Source organism: Cryptotermes secundus, unplaced genomic scaffold, assembly GCF_002891405.2.
Source record: "Cryptotermes secundus unplaced genomic scaffold, Csec_1.0 scaffold795, whole genome shotgun sequence".
NCBI classification, from domain to species: Eukaryota; Metazoa; Arthropoda; class Insecta; order Blattodea; family Kalotermitidae; genus Cryptotermes; species Cryptotermes secundus.
Window position 1 is genome coordinate 549,938 of NW_019745094.1, and position 21,457 is coordinate 571,394.

The 21,457-nt window shown below is 37.7% G+C and overlaps 1 protein-coding gene across 1 annotated transcript in view; it reads left to right on the forward strand.

Moving 5' to 3' along the window:
* The window catches only part of LOC111874966 (sortilin-related receptor), a 66,359-nt gene that overhangs the window by 16,332 nt on the left and 28,570 nt on the right, over positions 1 to 21,457 (forward strand). The window contains exons 9-19 of the mRNA XM_023870872.2: positions 3 to 195; positions 2,293 to 2,496; positions 4,300 to 4,477; positions 7,034 to 7,269; positions 8,470 to 8,695; positions 10,585 to 10,737; positions 12,106 to 12,301; positions 14,598 to 14,831; positions 16,766 to 16,912; positions 20,481 to 20,614; positions 21,303 to 21,452. Of these exons, the coding sequence (XP_023726640.1) occupies positions 3 to 195; positions 2,293 to 2,496; positions 4,300 to 4,477; positions 7,034 to 7,269; positions 8,470 to 8,695; positions 10,585 to 10,737; positions 12,106 to 12,301; positions 14,598 to 14,831; positions 16,766 to 16,912; positions 20,481 to 20,614; positions 21,303 to 21,452 (2,051 nt within the window). The remainder of the gene's footprint in view (positions 1 to 2; positions 196 to 2,292; positions 2,497 to 4,299; positions 4,478 to 7,033; positions 7,270 to 8,469; positions 8,696 to 10,584; positions 10,738 to 12,105; positions 12,302 to 14,597; positions 14,832 to 16,765; positions 16,913 to 20,480; positions 20,615 to 21,302; positions 21,453 to 21,457) is intronic.

The window sequence follows — 21,457 nt, forward strand, 5'->3', positions numbered from 1 at the left end:
AGGTTATAACTGTACTGATGAGGATTACAAATTCTGGTCACCAAGTGCTGGCAATGGCAGCTATATGCCGTGTGTGCTGGGTCGCAAAGAGACATACCAGCGGCGCATTCCTCACTCAAACTGCTTCAATGGTCGCAATTATGATCGTCCTATTAAGATGGAAATTTGTGAATGTGGTGTAGAAGATTATGATTGGTAAGGCTGCTTTTATCTTGTGTAATGTATCACGGGGCATATTTTATGGTTGTTCATGCAGATGATTAATGCACTAAAGATGTATTAGATAACTCTGCAAACAGAATCTTGAGGTTCAACTCCTCTGCGGCTGTAGGTTACAGTCAAGCAGTTAACACTCTTGCTTCATATTCAGGGGGTCCTAGGTTCAAATCTTGGTCTGGAGACCAGCTATTCTGATATAGGTGTTCTGTGTTTTTGGTAGTCCCTCCAGGTAAATTAGGGCATAACCACATCCTTCAATGAACTTTCATATTTATTTGTCGTCCTGTCTTTGATACTGATAGCCTGAGCTAACAAAATCATTAATTACACAAGTGATGGATTGAAGAATGGTTGGGTGGTTGGTTGGTGGGGAGTGGAGGTTGGCAGGCAGTTGAATAGGAGGGCACATGAAAACAGACATAGACAGTCAGACAGATGGATGAGAGGTCATTATCCTGAGCCATTTCAGTTGAGCTGCACATCCCCATTATTTCCCTAATATACAATTTTGATACTATATATCTTGCTCAGTCTTCCATGTTATCTTGTTGCAAGAGGTTTCCTCAGCAGTCGGTAGTCATTGTTTCCATCATGAGCCACATTACTGGGCTGCTATAATTTTGATTGACAACTGTAACGGCAAGGTGAACTGTATAAATTACAAATCCTCATAATTTAGTATCCATTCTCAACAGATTGAAGCCACACAAATGAAATTATGGTCAAGGGATGTACAACATTGGATGGGTTTAGAAATGATGAAACCTGATGGTTAGAACGTTTGCAAAGAATGGTTGATACAACGACAGAAGATGCCTTCCATTGTCCACCAGGAAGATTTCCTGTGCCGTAAAGGAAAAATTATAAATTTACTAATTTTTCATAGTTCATATACAGTTGCAGTTTATTGTTTGTCAGAGGAAGAGATCTTGCAGAATTTATTTTATGATCCATTGAGTTGTTACGAGAATACCCTGAAGATGGAGGCAGCAGGTTTTTCTGAAATGTTTGTACTTATCTACCATATTACATGGTGTCATCTTAGTATTTACAGGTGAAAGAAACTTGGATCTCGTATGACCATGCAGGAACTTTGATTATTCAAGTTTCCTTGCTCGTGAATGAAAACTAGTAATGAAGTTTTAAAATATTTGCTGCTATTTTATTTCTTTTTGAAAAATGATGAAGTAGTAGTTTGAATTGTACCATGGAAATATATAAAATTATATTTGCCCATGTCAACATCCTACTTCCACCAGCTATGAATATTTCTTTTTTACATGCGTTATTCGCAGTGCACAAGAATGCTACTTGTTACTGTCACTGCTTATTTTTTTAATATATTGCTACGTGTTTGAGTGACTAAAGACAGAGTTTCGATTGGTAATTGGATTTATTAACAATGTACAAGTTGTAACTACAATTAATTATTACACTGTTGCTGATTTACGCAATTTACAATCATTCCACTCTAGTCATCTCAGTCTGTTTCCACTTGTCTTCACTATCTGTTTCCTGGCTACTGATTTATAACACAAACTGTAAGTCTCACTAAATTATGCACTTCCATTATCGATGTACTACAGCACATATAATGTCACACACTAAGTTGTCTAAATCTTCTTCTGGCCACACTGCTGTTCCCATGGGACTTAGAAATTCAAGTGAAGTCCGTCTATTACTCACTCCTCCAGTTTACGATTGCCTACAAATGACCTCTGCTGCCCTCCACAAACCTTCAGCCTGAACATACAGAAAACATGTCATATGGTCTCTATCCACTGTTGTGTGACATCACTGCCTACGTGGAAGTGTGTTTACCAAGCCATTGTCTAGAAATGGGTTGCGGAACCTTGCTGTTCTGTTGTTGCATATGTGTAATGCAGGGTGTTTATTAAGCCATTGCCTGGCAGTACATTGACATGTTACAATATGTTATTTCTTTAAAATGCCAACAGAGATATACCATGCATAATGTACAGTGTTACACTGATAATGAACATTTTCCCTTCTTTCTGTATCATAGTTAAGTTCTAGCACCAGTACAGATGTTCTTTGCTCTATCTTTTGCAGTGATGTTGGATTCATGAGGACCACGTCTACAGGGTTGTGCATCCGTAACAGAACAACTGATCTAGATCCGTATAAGCCCCCCTCTTCTTGTCAACCAGGAGAGACTTACGAACGTACTAAGGGCTATGTTAAAATTGCTGGTGATGTCTGCACGGTTAGCAATGATGATCAGTTCAGACCAGATAAAATTCCTTGCCGTGTTGAGTATGTAACTTTAATCATCATTTTTCACCATACATTAAAAAAATTTCTCCCATTGCATATTAGTTTAAATAAAAAAAACTTTTAACAGTTTGTTGGACACCCCACTGAGAAATTTGGTTCAAACAGTAATGCTTCTGACTTGTATTTGGGAGGTGTCTGGTTTGAATATTGACAGGGATACCTGTTACCTGACTTAACAGTTTTTGTGATTTTCCTCAGTCTGCAGGAAAATTCTGTGATAATCTCTGAATTAGGCCGTGACTGCTTCCCATCATGCTTTCCAATTCATTATTCATTGCCATCAAAACATTTGATACTATGTTGTCTAAGTTACCAGCAGTCTTAAAATTACAAGTAAATACTACTACATACTTGATTTAATTTTAACTAGTTACATATCAGTTAATGTGTGAACTACATACAAATATCCTGCTTCCTAAAGAAACCACACACCCAGTTTTAAGAAATAAGTACTGTAATGTATGTGAAATTAACGAAGTATTAAAATGTACATGTTAAATGTAAGTGTGCATAGTACATAATGTTGTGAAATTTGGTTATGTTCCTTGCATATTTCCACTACTGCCTTGTGTTTTCCAGGATCATACATCCTGTCATTGGGAGACATTTTTCTTTTCTGATATGCAGATTCTTTGTTTAAAAGATCCCCACCCTCCATCCCTGCTCAGTACAGCACACTTGAACTTTCACTTCTAACATATTTGCAAAACATTTATTCTGTATCAGAAATTAATACCATAGTTTCTACTCACATTGTGATTTCTAATTTATTCTGCCTCTTGAATTAAATTGAGCTTTTCACTATCTTAAGGATTGTAAATACATGCATTTAAAACATGTATGTGTTATCATCATAGACAAACATTTAATCCTTAACTACAGACTGTAGCTGTGCATGTGTCTGTGTATAGAAAAGCATGTTAATGAAAGTTAATGTGGAATTCAGAATGGGCGGGGGGGGCAGCATGTGATAGTATAGTTCGTTGAGGCACTATGCTACAGGCCGGAAGGTCAGTGGTTCCATTTCTGATGGAGTTATTGGACTTTTTCAGTTGACCTAATCCTTTCAGCTGCAATATGACCCTGATGTCTACTTCAGCCCCTAACAGAAATGAGTACCAGGAATCTTCCGGGGGTAAAGAGTGGCTGGCACATAAGGCTGATGACCTCACTGCCTTGCCTAGAAAATGTCGGAACATTGAAGGCCTATTACAAGGATAGTTTTACTGTACTTTACTCTCTCCCCCCTCTCTTTGGGTCACACACTTTGGACTGTTGCTAATCCCATCGGCTGTTTCATTTTTGAAAAAAATATACATGGTATTTGAGAAAATACAGTAATATTTTTGCATTAGCTTGATTAGTTTTCACATAATATTCCATTATTATGAATTGTAAAATATTGACCAGTATTGTTGGAGACATTTCATGTGATATCATGTGTGATTTGATTGTTCTTTTATTAGTGAAGCAGAAAAATGTTGATTAACTGGAATAGTATTTTGCAAACTATTTCAGTTAATAATTATTTAATGTAACTTCCATTCCTTGGCAATTCCAATGTAATTTTAAATACTTCTCAGAGCAAATTAATTAGATATTCTTTGGTTTTCCTGTGATAAAAGTTGTTTCTTTATGAAGTTGATTTTAACACCATTGGAACAGTTATTGCTTGACATTTCAGGTTTGTTTTTGGTTGAAATGTGTATTGTACAATATTTTTATGCAGTAATCATAATGATGCAGTTACAGTACCTAATAGATTTATGTAATTACTTTCAGTGAGGAGCAAGAATTTCTCCTTCTTGCACAACGAGATAAGATTACACGAATAAATTTGGACACTGACAGTACCCTTGAGCCACTACCAATTTTTGGTCTCAAAAATGTCATTGCCATTGATTTTGACATGCGTAACAACTGTGTGTACTGGGCCGACATTATTACAGACTCTATCGGTGTAAGTATGTCTGAATAGTTTAAATGTCCAGGTGTGTAGTAGGCACATCTGTGAACTAGGGCCGCCATAGTTATTCAGTCATTATTTAACCACTAATTAATTTATTCAGCTGATTGTGAGGACACAAAATATTAATAATCATCTGATTTTCCAACTTGTATGCAGGTCATCTAATAACTAAGCTACTGAATGTTGCAGTTGAGTGGATAGCACCACTCCTTATATGGGAGGTCCTGGGATAAATTATTGGTTTGGAGACTGATCATTTTGTTGTTGTTATTGTTGCTTTCCTTAGTCCCACCAGTTACACGATGAGGTAGTACCTCAGACTGAACCATGATTGCTTCCTTATACTCCATTGTAATTCATTATTTATCAACTAATCTTGTTGCCATTTGATACTGTATAACATGAGCTACTAACAGCTTTGTTAAATAAACCAAATAGAAGAAAATGAATATGTAAATAATAAATAAGGCTCTCCACCTACCTCTGTCTTCTTAAAGCCCCTCATCAGTTTTCTCCCATGTTATAGTTTGTGGCATTTATTTTTTTCTCTGAATTCAAGATTTAGTTTCAGGTGCATTATCTATTGTCATTTGTTGAAGTTCTGAGCTTGGAACTGTTTTCTCAGTTCAAGGTGGTGTCAAGAATTTTAAAATAAATGTTTGTATTCAAATGTACTTCATTATAGCATTAATCAACAACCTGTATTATTATTTTGTGAGCCTAACCTACATTAACACATTTTGTATGCAAGGTTTATGCATGACACTGAATGAAGTGCAAATATGAGAATTTAACTGAAGTAATCTTACAGTGTTTAAACGGTACATTCATATATGCTTTAACATGTAGAAGTACACAAAATGATGATAGATTTCATGAAAAAGTACTTGTGCATGAAATATGGTTATTATAACAAATAGTGCACAGAGAATGGTGCAGGTGTCACATAAATTACCATTATTGTTGTATAATGTGTCAAGAAGTAGCTCCACATGGTAATTAAGGAGTGTGTGATTTATATTGGGATATGTCAATGAAATGTTATTTTCCAGGACTAACTGATAATTTAGCCAGATGTTAGTATCTTTATCTGCCTGTCTGTTTCTGTTGTTCCCACTTGGAACATAGGGCATCTGTGAAATTATTTTTTTCACTTCAGTTTCTTAATCATAGAGAGTCAGTAGGACTCCCTGGATGGGTGATGAGCGCATCACAAGGCCGCTTCCTACACACCAACACAGACTAAATGCAGACAAACATCCATGCCTTGAGTTGGATTTGAACCCATGATCCCTTCAGGCTAAGTCATTTCATGTCTTAGACTGCATGGCCACTATGATTGGACATTAATATCTCATTTATTGATGCCAACTGCAAAACTGTGAGAGATGGTGTTTTCAGTCAATTCCTTTTCACAGTACTGCATGTGGGAGAGAGACTGCAGTTTTGTGTAAATAATCTTTCGTTTTCACGTTTGGAGCCATTCTGTTGTATTACCATATAATATACTCCTTGCATTCAGAATATAAAAAAAATAATATAGATACATTCATGTTAATCAAATTTGCCCAACATGTTTTGAACCATCTTTAGTTTTTCAGGGGCCATCCATACTATGTAATGTGTTATAATTGGCATGGAAATGTATAGTCAAAATTATGATACTTGCTGTCATACAATATATACACCTTATTTCTTAGAAACGTTTAAAAAGTTGTGTTAAAAGTCGTATTTTAGGAAAGTTAAAAATTGTTAAAATTAAAGGAATAACTTGAATTAATAAAATAAAGTTGTACATCATTGAACTGCATGGTTGAGCAGGTAGCACTCTGCTTCATACTTTGCAGTTGCAGATTCAAATATCAACTCCAACTGCCCTGACTGAGTTTTTTTTGTTTTACTCAGTCCCTCCAGGCAAATGTACTACTTCCAACATGCCATTGCTCACTTCCTTCTGTATCTTTTGTGCTTCTTAATTCACCAGTCAGGCTTCCATTTAGTGCTATGTAGTCAGAGATACTGACAGTAGTAATAAATTAACTGTAAATTAATGAAATAGAAGCTGTAGATTGTAATAACTTTTACAATTATTTGTTACCTGAAAGTTGATACATGATGAGCAGTGTCCAACAAACTGAAGTTTGATTTGTGTTTCATGTAAATAAACTAAAATTAAATTTGGTTTGTGACATATGTTGTAGAACCCCAGCATCAGATTTCATTGAAATCTGTTGTGTGGTTTTACTGTTGAAATATGTGAATGGACAGTGGATATGCAGTTATGACTTATGCACATAAATAATACTGGGCTACTCAGTACATCATTTGGAGTTTCCTTCCTGGAAAGTGCAAATTGAAGACTACTACTTGTTGTCTCTGAAGATATTTCACTTTGTCACTAGGTGACCAAAAAGTGGCACCTGTAATAATAAAATTACATAATGCAGAACCTGCTGCTTTTAGTGACATCATTTTATATGTGTTTCCTTCTTTTGCTGCCTTTTACTGCTAGCAGTATGTTTTTTAATCATATTTTTTTATCTTTAGCGACAGTGCTTGAATGGAAAGAAGGAACCAGAAATTCTCGTGGAAACAGAATTGTCATCCATTGAAGGGATGGCTCTGGATTGGGTGTCCAATGTGTTGTACTTTGTTGATGGCATGCGAGCTAAAATAGAAATTATTCGTACAGACATAGATCATGAGGGTCGCATGCGTAGGACTATACTTGGTCCTGACAAGCTGATGAAACCTCGTGGCATTGCTGTTCATCCAGTGAAAGGGTAAGATGTTGGAAAAGTGTTTTTCCTTTTTTTTTTAATGTTGAAAAGGTATCTGTGCTTTAATTGAGAGAGTTTCAAGCCATTTATCAAAAAGGGAAGTGGTGAAGGTCAAGGAACCATACTTGTTATTAGTGAAGAACACCAGCTCATAGACTTGAGAAGTCTGTGTTTATACATGAAATGTACATTTAGTGGTGTTTAAAGGAATCTGATTGAAAGCAAGAAGAACGGTAAGAAAATATCTTTACCACAAATTGAATGCTGCTATTTTGCATTAATGTCCCTATAAATAAAAGTCAGTAAGAAATTTGCTCATGAATGTATTCCTGTGAACATTGCTGACATTTGCCTGTGATTGCTGACCAGTTGAGATAGCTTCACAGAATTTTCATCAACAGAAATCTTGAAACTCTATTATTTGTGTACATCTTGTATAGCCTTTTCACTTTGGGGTATGGTTGAGTCTCCTTGTGTTTCATCAACTGTGGCATGGCTAAGTAACAGTTCAGATTATGTGTGAATTTGAATTTTGGAGGCAGTAGAGGTGTGGTTTGTTGAGTTTGTTACAAGCGTTTCCATTGGCTCTGGCTGTGGATAACGACTTGCCTTTTCATTTGCTCTCCATTTGCAACTGAAATACCTGAATTTCCAAGTAATCTGTCCTTTATCACCCATATCATATAATATAGTGCCATTAGCTATTTTTATGCATGTGCATGGAAGGAAGGATATTTACTGTGTAAAGAAAACTTTACTTTCTGTCTCCTGTTAACATTTAGTGGCTGGAAGATGTGCTTCTTACTCATGAAACGTCAAAGTGAGCTAGAATCATTCATGATAAAATAATACAATCCTTCAACTGGTGAATGAGTACTGCTCATTTCTGCAAGATATGTAAATCATGAATGAGTACTTTTCATTCCTTGCTTTCTGCTCGTCATCATTGGCATTGGATGTTAAAAATATCCACCTGAAGGACATGCGTAACTTTGTAATGGGTTCCCTCGCTCTTGCAGTATGTATTTAGGCCAGGTAGATAAAAAGGAAAACAACTGGAGACCTTGAAAAACATATTTTGTACATGGTCAATTGAACTCTTAGTAGGAATTAGTATGTGATCTCCTGTTATTGGGTAAAGATCAGTATGATTGACATTCATGTACGCTGATGTTATTTTATTTCTATGATTATTATGTATAGGTACATGTTTTGGACTGACTGGGCACCAGGGGACCCTAGTGTGAATAGGGCAGAACTAGACGGTAGTAATGTTAAACGTCTGTTCAAGAAACCTGTTGTGGAATGGCCGAATGGTGTGACTATTGATCACATTGCAGAGAGAATCTACTGGGTTGATGCACGTGAAGATTACATTGCTTCTGCCAACTTGGATGGACATAGATTTAATAAAATAATTGCTAATAATGTGAGTATTTGTAGTTCATATATTACACATATATCATATTTTGATTCTGTATATTAACAATATATTGTACACATAGTTGTAAAGTATAACACTTGTAAAAATAGTATTCTTTTGGAATTGCCACATTATTTTGCAAATCACCATGGAGAAACGCATGCATGCGCACACTCCCTCCCTCCCTCCCCCCCTCTTTTACCTGACACATTTTATAAAATTTCTTTCACACTATTCAGTTTTCTTTTTTCATATTTTCTCCTACCCCAAGTTCAAAAAATCAACATTCCTCTGAGGATATCTTTCTTGATGATGATGTTTGTTCCTTTAAATTTTGTGTATTCCATTAATTTTCTGTTCTTATTATTTTTCATTGTACCAGGTGTATTAGAAAGTTCCTGAACTAGGTCAAAAAAGAAGTGCTGGCTTAACTTACTCAATTTTGGCTGCCTTGAAATGCGAATGCCATTCAGAAACCCTCTCCTGCTTAAATAAAGTTCTCCAAAAACCTCACGAAGCATTTCAGTAGTGGAATTATTGAGCTTCACGTACAACTTTATGCAGACATGTTGCTCAATTTTGCCATTCATTGCAGACAAACTGAAACATAAACTTGAAAAAGCACTCTTGTAAAAATAGTGCATGTTCACAGCATGGTGTCATGTGGCAGACTGATGCAATAGGCTTTCAGAAGTGTGACCTTGGCCTCCTCTTTCTTTTTCTTTCACTGAGGCAGTTACAACAACAACAATCCGGGAACTTTCCGATACCACCTTGTATGTATTTAACAGAAGTGATTTTTTTTCATTCGTACATCTTGAGGTCCTCTGATTATATTGTAACGTGTTTACGTTACCGAAGACGCCGTAGAGATGGTTNTTACAATATACTTATTAAGTATGCATATTTCCCTCACTGTATGACACGTTAATTTATGAGTGGTGTATTATGTATGGGGGTTGATTTACATATGAGTTAGATTGCAAAGGATATCCGGAAAGTAAAGATACAAAGCCCAGGAAATATTTGGAAAAGCTTTTTTTTTTATGGATTTCCTTGTGGCACTTTTACAACACACCTTTATTTACTTTTCAGCATAGTCACCATGGATCACAAAGCACTTAGTGAGCCTGGGAACGAGTTTTTTTTTTATTTCAGCATCGTGGAAATCTCCTGCCTGCCCTCTTAGCCATGGAGAACAGTTTTTGACACTTCTGGACATTGTTGATGAAGTTCATCCATGGTTAAATGTCTGTCAGCACGAATGTCTTCATCAATTTTTTTTGATGATTTCATCAGTGACAATGGATGGCCTTCCACTCCATAATTTCATCCTGGACATCACTTGAAGAAAGCAGTCTTCTGGGATTTGGCACCGTGTATATGTGGTGTTAACCNGTTCATAACATCTTCACAGTGAAGAGAAACAAGTTGGCAATGAATATCAGTAGCAGTTTCTCCTTTCATGTGAAGATATCAAATTACTGCAAGAACCTCACATTTGGCAGAATTTTGAATCTTCATGGCCATTTTAAATATGCACTGCAAGCACAGCGTTTCTGTGATTGTGGCTGGTGAACTCAGCCCTGTCATATGGTTCCTATCTCACACAGCAGCACTGCCATATCTGGAAAAAAAAATCCCTAGCATTTTTACTGGACTTGTATCTTTACTTTCCGGATATCCCTCGTAGATATATACTGATACATTGCAATGGAAAAGTGATATGGAAAATACCCTGAAGTTTGTTTTGATGATATTCACAGTATTTGTTTCTATGTTGTAGAAGACTAGGAAACATAGCCAAGCAATGAAATATATCCATATAAATTATATGCTTCTTTAAGTTTAGATTAAGGAGGAAGCAAATTTTTTTCTTTTTTGGGCATGTTCAGGAATATGTGGCACACCCATTTGCTGTGGCAGTTTTCAAGGACAATCTCTACTGGGATGACTGGAAACAAAATTCAGTGTTTTCAGCAGACAAGGATCATGGAGTAGGGATTGTTAGACTTCAAAGTGGGCTGCAGGGACTCATGGACTTGAAGGTAGGTAAACGTTTAAAAACCTACTACTAAATTGTTACAAGTTCATTAGTTACTCAACAGTCTGAGGCAACAGACCGTCATTTTTGGATAGAGCTGTTTGCTTTTATAGGACACTTCTTGACTGAAAAGTAACCCAAGTATATTTTTATAAACAGTTTTTCTTCTGCATTTAATTTTGTAAGGTGATCAGAAAGAATAGGCTAGAATGCTATAAATGCAAAGTTGTAGGTGATTTTTTTTGGCTGCCTGTCTTGGAAAACTGGTAGTCCCCACATGGAGAATCCTGGCAGAAGTATTGATTCAGAATTAAAAACAGTAGATCACGTGAATGGTGATCTGATGTAGTGACCTAAGTAAAAATAAAGATTATAAGTAAAAGAAGTTCAACTTCTGCAAGTGAGATTATTAATGATACTTGAAAAATTAAATAATGAATGATCATACAACACCGTGAGGTTGGCATTAACTTGTGGGATTTGTCGATACTCCAGTAGACAACCACTTTGGGATGTTTGTGGGCCCTGAAAAGGGCCGTTCGTTCCTTGATAGTAGGCCTGTTTGAAAGACCGGTGATGTAGGGATGTGTGCGCCGATAGAAATAGATGTTGGTTACGGTGTGTTGACTAATGTTGCGGCAGCTGAGTTAGTTGTCTGGCCGCAGTGCGGCAGTTGCTGGAAGACGTCTGGTTGCAGAGCACGGTCGCTGGAGTAGCGGCAGCTGCACCAGTTGCCCAATGAGTCGGGCATGACTGCTAGAGAGCCGAGGCAGCCAGTTGCCCAGTGAGTCAGGCATAACTGCCAGAGAGGCGAGGCAGCCATCCCTGACACAGTGAAGTGCTGATGACTCCGAAGACCGATTGCTCTGGTCTAGGTGTGATGGCTGATTGGCTGATGTGGTCACTGACGATTGCTGGGTTGGAGCTGCGCCTTTTATACCATGCTCGATGGAGGAAGCGAAATTTGCAGTTGTGATTGTGAGCGCTGATTGGTTAGCACGTGTAATGATCTGAATGTAGATTATACAGCGAGTGCTGTATAAATGCAAGCGTTGGAAGCAATGTGATTGGTTAGCGCGCGTGATGGTGAAAAGTGAGCTGAACAGCAGGTGCTGTATAAGTATGAGAGCTGACAGCAATGTGCTATTGACATAGGAGTGAGTGTTGTCCGTTGATCGGTGAAACAGCGAAACAGCATGATAGTATGTGGGATATTCCCACAAACTGTTGAAGGCTTTAAGACATCCATTCTACCCCATATATTTCTGCTGTAATATTCACTTTGGGATCTGTCTTGTAAGTAGGAAGATATTATAGCCTGGGATGTATAGATTTCTGTGTGATATATCATGCTGAGACTTTGTTTTCATAGGTATTTGCTCATGGTATCCAAGAAGGGACAAATGCTTGTAACAACCAGTCCAAGACTGTGTGTTCCCACCTGTGCCTAGGAAAGCCTCATGGCCAGCATGTTTGCCTGTGTCCTGATGGGATGGAGTTAAGCGAGACTGGGGAGTGCATGTGTCCAGGAAGGCAGCTTCCTAATAATAATGGAAATTGTCCTAAAGGTGAGGTTTTGTTATGCCTGTCATAGTGATGGGAGGTTGTAAGTTTCTCTGTTCACTGCAATATTTGAGGTTCTTGGTTCTTACGGCTGTGACTGAAGATCCTGCCATTTGAAATATGATGCTGTAAGCTAGTAGATGTTTTGGAGGAAAGTTCTGTCTCCTCTTCAGGATGAACGAGTAAGGCAAGCATTGAGGGCATAGGGAGAGGGCAGCTGGGATAGAGAACCAGAGTGAGTCAATAAGAGTAAGGAGAAGGTTGAAAGAAATTGTGACCTTTGTAAAATGCATTGTTTAATCTCTTAAAGGTTGACTTATTATTCAGAACAGCGGCCTCCGTAGTCTAGGGGTAACGCTCCCACCTCATGACTCAAGGTACGTGGGTTCAAACCCGGCAGAGGTCGTCGAATTTTTAAGGGCGGAAAAATTCAGGGAACAAGTCCTCCGGGAGGAACTTTAAGCCGTGGGTCCCGTGACGTAGATTTACGGCATGTAAAAGATCCTTATGTCTCTAGGAGACCTCTGAGCTAAATTAGGTAACAAGTTTTCTGCCCAAGTAGTTTCCAGTTCCTCTGGTAGATGGGGGAAATATCAGGTACCAAGGGCCGATCTCATTGGCTCAACGGGGCTGATAGCACACACCAGTACCGGTAAAGTATGGGGACAGTAGAAATTAAAGGGGGACGCACAGTGGACCAATAACTGGTCTAAGTGCATGGGAAACCCACCCCTTCTAATAATAATAATAATAATATTCAGAATGTTAATCTGAAAGGGATGCTTGCAGTATGCTGTTCCTAAGAAAATGCTGTAGCATACATGACATCTAATAATGATCTTTAGTTTTTTGGTTATCTTTGAACCTGAGAGCTTTTTGTGGGAGTTTTGCACCCTACCCATGTATCAGTAGAACAGAGAAATATTTTTGTGTGTGTGTATGTGCCATGGGAAGGTGAGTTCATGTATTGCAGACCCAAGAGAATCTGACTTAAGTTCATGTTCAAAATGGGGCTATATTCTTAATTAGTTAATAATATATAAGAAACATATTGAAGGAAACAACAGTGAAGGCAAAATGAAATATTTTTTGAAGCAATGGAAAGTGTAAATAGTGATGTCTGATTAATAAATGCTAATTGTAAGCAGAACAGTAACATGAAAATGAGTTTTAATCTTTAAATGTGTTGTGGATTTTAACCACAGTTAAATACAAGCTTTGGCATCTGCAAATTATACAGCAGGATGGGAAAATGACTTTTCAGTAAGTTGAAACAGTGAAAATTGATTATAATCAAGGAAGGGTGTTTTTAAGGCATGTACAAGCATGCCCTTTTCGGTTCAAGACAATTAAAGAAATTCTGAGAATCAAGTTGAGAATTTGGAAAAATTTTGAGAATGAAGACTAGAATGAGAATATTCTATATTAGACAAAATTCTTTTATTGTGCTCACCATTTGTAGAAATACCCACATTTTCACAATGCACCCTAGTGTGCTGTGTATCCCTTTTGATATTAGATCTGTTTTCAGTACACCATTTTCTTAAAATATTGTATTCTAAAAAATTGAATTGTTATGCTGTGTCCTTTTTCACAGTGGGCAGAAAGAGCGAGTGGGAGGGAGAGATTTTGCTGACAAGTTGATTTGTGCCAACATTTCCAGATGTCCTGATTATTATAAATTTGGTTGTTTGCCAGCTACTGCACTAAGCAAAAGCTGTTGTATGAACTGAAATTTGAGACTGAGAAATCTATGTGTTGAAATTTTTTCTCAGTTCTCACTCACTCATGGAGCTGAGCCCTTCTTGAGAAGCTGCCAATTGTGCAGTTACTCAAGAATTTCCCAGCAGTTTATGGAACCAGGAGGTTCATTACCATGTTCACAAGAGCCCTCCACTGGTCCCTATCCTGAGCCAGATCAATCCAATCCATCCCATCCTATCTAAGATCCATTTTAATATTGTCCACCCACCTGCGCCTTGGTCTTCCCAGTGTCTTTTCCCATCTGGCTTGCCCTTCAATATCCTATATGCATTCTTTGCCCCTATTCATGCTACATACCCTGACCACCTCATCCTCATTGACTATCAATCTAATTATACTTGGAAAAGAGTACAAGTTATGAAGCTCCTTGTTTTTCTCAGTTCTACCTCAGAAATTCAGCTTTTATGTTTTTTTTTAAATCAGGAATGCCAGTATATGTTTTTTATGTAGCTGAATTGTGTTGGCTTTTCTTGCTCTCAACACAGCCCATGTCTTACTAAGTCTTATGTCCCCTTCTGGTTATTTTATCCATTTCAGCAAATAGCACCTGTTCATCAGATTTCTTCACCTGTGGTAATGGGTTGTGTATCCCAAAGTTGTGGAATTGTGATGGGGAGAATGACTGTGCAGATGGATCGGATGAAGTGGGATGTAGGCACACGACTTGTGAGGCCAACATGTTTACATGCAAGGATGGGAAGTGCATCCCACTTTATTGGGTTTGTGACTTTGATCGTGATTGCCCTGATGGGAGTGATGAAGGTGGATGCAGTGAGTATGATAGTGTCACGTGTTAGTGAGTAGGCATGCTCTTTGGATTGATAATTGAATTTATTGGACCTTATAACTCTTAACTACAAGTGATTACAACAGTGTTACTAATTTACACACCCCTTAAATCACCACAACTACAGCACAGACAAAGTTGTTTGTTAGGTATTCTGTCACTAGCTGTTACAAGATAATGGCTGCTAATAATGGGCATTCCTCATGGCCAACCATTAGCTGCCACTGCTCACTTGCAACTCAAAACTATTAACCGCCAACAGACTTTATTTTTCCAGTTATTGCATGCTATAAAGCCTTGATGTGAACCACACAGAAAAAACTGCTTTTGGCAATTCCTCTGTTGTTGCATGTTGATATTTTGCTGAGGAAATATGTTTACCATGTTGTTGCTTAGCAGTGGCTGCTGCTGCTTGTTCCACTGTTCTGGCTTTCAGCTGTTGTGTTACAATAGATCAACTATTTTTGTGGCCATGAACATTTATCTTGAAATGATAAGTGTTTACCCTGCTCTTACAGCTTGTGAGACTTCAGTCAGAAAATGTCTTAGCTGAATATATACTCCCTTATCACAAGTGGGCTTTTTTAAAAGGGGGAAGGGGAAGCCTATGTTTGTGTATGCACATATAAGCCTGTTATACAGCACACACAATAATTCAACTTTGCAATGATCCACCTTGAAAATTTATGCTACAGAAGCCAGCATTGTTGTCAGTCACAGTGATCAGCATTTGCAACAGTTTTGAAATCAGCCAGTGGTATATGTTCTTGCCATATAAGATGCCTCCATTTTGAAGTTCATCAGATTTTAAAATGAGACACGTCTCTCATTTATTGTAATTTTTTAATATGTGTGTGTGTGTGTGTGAGAGGGGGGGAGAGGGGGTAGGTTTCACAGGAATATATCTTCAGGGTAGAAGAGAAAGCCAAACAAGAAACCAACAGAGTGGGTTGGCAGTCTCAGCGTGCAACAAAAGAAGACCAGCTTTTAATGCCTTTAAAATTACACTTCACAGATTTAAACACAATTTTAGTGCATAATCCACATTACATATGGAGCCTAACTAGGTTTGATTAATTGTGTGGATGAGTGTGCCGATAGTTTTGGTTTGAGTACCAATGAAAGAAGTTTTGAATGCACAGTGCACACATCCTTTGAACTTTCTTCTGTGGATCAGACTTAGCTGTACAGAAGAAACATAATTCTAAATTCAAAGGCATGGGGGATTTGATTTTTATATTCAGCACATGCACATAGCTCTTTAAACCAGTTACATGGTCAGATTTGGTAGTTAATACAATTGGGACTGGTGTGTGTAGTATGGTTACAGGTAAGTACCAATGAAGCATAATCCCTAGGAGGATAGCTGTCATATCCTCATACAGAAGTCTGCATGTTTGAAATAATCAGATTAAATTTATTTCTTAAGCTAAAATGTAAAACTATTTCTGTAACAGGCTGTGGAGGCCCATATAGTTGTTAGGCATTGAGGCTCCCAAGCTTTCTAGACAGTCAGCCTACAGATGGCAGTGAGGTTGTTAGGCTGACCTTTACCCCCAGGAAGATTCCTGGCACTCATTTCTTTTAGGGGCTGAGTGAACCTCAGGGCCATAATGCAACTGGAAGGATTAGATCAATTGAAAAATCCAGCGTCCTCATCGGAAATTGAATTTGTGACCTTCATTCTCTTATTTTTTTTGTGTTCATGTGGTAGAGCTTCCTTTGGTTTTTAGTCTTTGCAGGTGCATGGTTTTAGGCCATCATTTTGGTTGATAATGATATAGGAGGGGAGATTCAATGCTAGGCAGAAAAATTACATAGTAACAAAAACTGTTGTCTTGTCAGAAGTAACAAGAGAAGAATTTGTATGACATAGAAGTCATGTACAATATGTAACTGAAGGTGTTATTTGTTGCAGTACGCCTGAATTGCACTTCTGAAGAGTTTCGTTGTGATAATGGGCGATGTATATCATTACGTTGGCGTTGTGATGGTGAGGATGACTGCAAAGATAGATCTGACGAAAGCAATTGTTCAAGCCCAAAACCTCCGGCTGCTTGCAAATGTAAGTAACAGGTCTTAAACACTAAACTCACATATTCTCGCAGAAACTGTCATGACTGACCTTTATTATGCAAAAATGAGTACCTGTTAAATTTAATTTTATCTGGTATTAGAGTCAATTTTACTGACCACACAATGTATTTTTATTATTATTACACTACATGTTTCGACCTCAAGAGGTCATCTTCAGGTGTACGAACACAGCTGTACAATTACACGCAATGACATTCGCCTTTTCACTTATTCGATCCTGTATCCTATTCAGGTCCACGCTCAATAATACATCAAGCTCCTCCCACAAAACACAAGTCAAAATATTATTCCAAATGTCAAAAGTTAAAATTTAAAATTTAAAATTTGCGAATTGAATTTCAATTCAGATCACTAGTTATGCTTTCACTTTCACTTGTTATTCAGTCACTTCCTATTTACGCTCATCACTGCGTCAAGTTCACTTTAACTAGTTTTAATTATATTATTGGTTAAAAAGTTCATGAATTAAAGTTCAATTTTATCATATTGATTGCACTTTTCACTTTTTGGAGGTCTCACTATTTTTCCGCGTCCTCTGATGTTGGTGGATCTGTTATGGTCCTTGTCATGATGGCTACTGTTATCCATCTGTTATCCATGGCTGTTTTTCCGCGTCCTCTGATGTTGCTGGATCTGTTACGGTCCTTGTCATGATGGCTACTGTTATCCATGAATATGATGCATTAGGCATGCTGTTATCATATGCTGGTCTGTTCTAAATATTCTGGCACATTTCCCATGATCACCAATGAAATAATTAAAAATATATGTGATACAGTCAAAGTAATTGCACATAAACATGAATAAAATTGTGTCTAGAAAGGCAGGTGTTTCAAAATTTTGTACACAGGTAAATGGATTCCTTTTTAAAAATCCAGTTTTTATTTGAAGTTAGCAGCTTAAAAACCATACTAAGTACAAATTTTGTTATGTAACCTTGCAGAGTTTTACACTGAGATCTAAAAATGCTTTGGCTGTGACTAAACACAAGTGAATTTAAATTCTGTATTCCAAGGGTTAATATTTAAACTCCTGATAGTCCAGTGATTTTTTATCTCACTTGATAATTGTCCATTGATTTTTGATGTGTGTTGATATTGGATCCAAGATGCTCAGTAAAGACTGTGATCAGTTTGGTTATGAAATGAATTATACAGTAAATGTTCACTTTCATAAAGCATAGTTACCATTCTATTTCCTGTATAAACATATGAGAATGCACTGAAACAGCATGAAATTAAATGTTACAGAAGTTAAACTTTAACAAATACAGCTCCTTTGATGCACAGTTGTAATCAACTTAATGAAGAACATTAGCCACATGGGAAATATCACTACAAAACCTTTTCATTGTGGTGAAAGTGAAGTTCATTGAGGTGATGTTCATAGCTTTTTCTGTAAAAAGTTTACATTGAATAACATTTTCAATTTGAATGAGTGACTGTTGATGAAGAGGTTCTTAAAAAATTGTGTTGATGTCTAAAATGGCAGCTCTGATCAATGTGTTTCAGAAGTATTTGTGTGTTTAAGTTTATTAATATGGTGTGATATCAAAATTGAATTTAAGTCTGCAGATAGAATGAGAAGATTTTTTTTAGAGCTCAGACTTTTGGTTGAATGTCTAGTTTGCTCATCCTTGAATAAAATTTGATATGACTAATACAAAAAAAAAAAACTCCATGCTTTCAGTCCGCAAGTGAACTATAATGACCAAGCAACTGCCGCTTGTTGGCGAAATTAATGCCAACTTCAGCAGATAGAGGGTGTTGCGTGGTCAGTGCAACAAATCCCCACAGCCTTTAATTTCGGTTTTCTAAACCGGAGCCACTATTTCCTTGAAATAGCTCCTCAGTTATCCTCATGAGACTGAGTGGACCCCGTACCAGACCCACTAAGAAAATTTTGTCTGTTCACATCTGCATATTGTGCCATGTCCCCTGAAAGCCAGAGTAGTTTATTCAGAAAAGACGTTTGTTACTAGGCAGTGGCACATATGGTGATGCAGCAGTTGGAACACATCACACTGCACAAAGTAACCAGTGGAAGTACTGCTAGGAATGGTGTTTTCTATGTGATCCACAGCAATAGCTACTTCATACAACAATAGAGAGATTGTGGGAACTGATGTTCTCTGTGGGTCTGTCAGTGGATATATCTGGAGAATGAAACACAGCTGAGTCAGTTATAGGACAAGGTGAAGCCAGCCATAGAAAATATAAGAGGCTTAAACTTGGCAGTGGTCAAGCTTACGACCGTGCAGATGACTTAAGTTTTCATTGTAACATAAGATATGTAAATTAGGCATGATCTGCTCTGTAAAGCCTGTACTGACAGAGAACTTGTGTGTAGTGCAAAAGGAAGAATTTTCGATAACATGTTATATGTGCAAAATATACGCTTGACGAAAGGTCAGGTGTATTCATAAGAGACAAACCCACTTTCTCGTCAGAGGGGATGTTACATAAGGACTTACCGCAAGAGTTCAGTTGGAAAAATATCTCTGGTCATGGGCCTCAAGGGGCCTGATGCCAAGATGAACTGATTGGCGGTAAACCGCCATTCGTAAAGTAACTCTGACTCTGAGTCAGTCAGGAGTAGTGAGTCTGCAGTTAGCAGTTGGGAGACAGACTCTTCAGAGGTTGTTGCAGACGGTTGTCCCTGGTGGAGGTGTGGGAGGTGGAAGACCTTACTATTGTAAGTTGTGAGATAGATGCCAGCCAACAACGACAGAAGCCATTGAACACTGAAGCTGAGCATGCCACCACATTGGAAGCCTTTACCAGACAACCGGTGAAGACTCAGCAGGCTGAGAAGCTTTAGTGCGTATTGTGATGTGTGAAACTGTTACAGTTACTTATAGTCACGATTTGTAAGAGTCCAGTAAATCCAGTTATCAGTCCAAAACAAGTCTGTTGTCACTTATCATGTGACATTATTATGGGGAAGTACTGAAATCTTTGGTACATTTATAATGTTTGTCTCAGTCATTTCCACATCAATCAGTCATATAACAGTGTTGCCAGCTTTAAGTAGTGAAAGACATAGATAAAATTATCCCCTTGCTTTAACAACTTTGTGAAGGTTTATAAGGGCCAGTTGTATCTAGGCATTGGCACTGAGAGAGCTTCATGATATGGCCACTTTGCGTTGAGGAAATACAACCCAGTACTAAATTGATATAAGCCAGGGTGGATTCCAGACTTGGTGGTGAAGAGAATCTCTTGGTTTCCTCTGATGATTATTCAGTTTGCAGCCAGTCTCTTACTGATTGAGCTATCCCAAATTACTGTGCAGTAGGCACATTTTAAATTGAAAGGTTTGGAGTACTTTTTCAGAATGTGACTACCCTTTTAATTTTTTTATTAGTCTCTATGGCACTTGCACATTTGGTTTACGGAATGTATATGATTTGCATGTGTACACCAACATGTGAGAAGTGAAACATGCTGTGTGATGTACATTTGCATTTAAATGGTTTATTGCTTGTATTTAATTATGCATGCAAAAGATTTATACTTGCATTTTTTTTTTTACAGCGGGAGAGTTCCAGTGCAGCTCTACCAAGCAGTGCATACCAAATTCTTGGCGCTGTGATGGTGAACATGATTGTTCTGACTCATCTGATGAAAAGAACTGTAAGAACAAGACTTGTGAACCATGGCAATTTCAGGTGAAAGAGCTTTATTGTTTAAAGATTGACAAGAAAGAAGTTGAAGACATATGTCAAAAATCATATTTATTCAACTATAAAGTGACCTCCCATTCCTAGAGTAAAATATTAAATTCAGCAAATTTACTTAGATAGAATTCTTTGGTACTGTTTTTCTTCTGAAATGTAACTTTCTTTCACTTATATATATTTAATATTTTTAATAAGATTATGATCGACTTGGTTGTGATGCTGTGTGTTTTGGCAGATAGCTTCCAGCAATTTGGACTAACCTGCTTCCTCCAAGGAACACAGTGGCCAAAAATGATATGTGATATAAGGGTGGGGGAGTTTGGATTGGAGCCACTGGGAACCAATGCCCAGGAAAGTTCTGTTCTCTCAAATGAAGAAGAAGGGAAGTGTAATGGGAATGAAGGGGAGAAATGGGAATCAGCATGTAGCAGAGCTTTTTGTGGAGCAATGTAATGCTCATCTAAGGGATGCATCTTGCTTAAAGCAACAGAAGTTTTCCTTCCAGCAAACTGTACAAGCTGTATCCAACTGCTAGACTTGGGCATTACGATCCTTTGAAAACCTTAATTTTACACATGTTTTAGGAAATATTTTTTCAAGGCACAAAATAGAAGTTTCGCTATAGAAGATGATAAATAGCAATGGTGGCAAAAAATGTCTTGTTTCTGGTCTTCAGTGTAAGAATGAGCGTTGCATATACAGTTCATGGAGATGTGACGGAGACAATGACTGTCATGATCGCCCTGGACAAATTGGTTCAGATGAGGAGAACTGTACATCCATTGTACGACCAACACTGCCGACTCCAACTGTAATATGGCCAAATGTGAG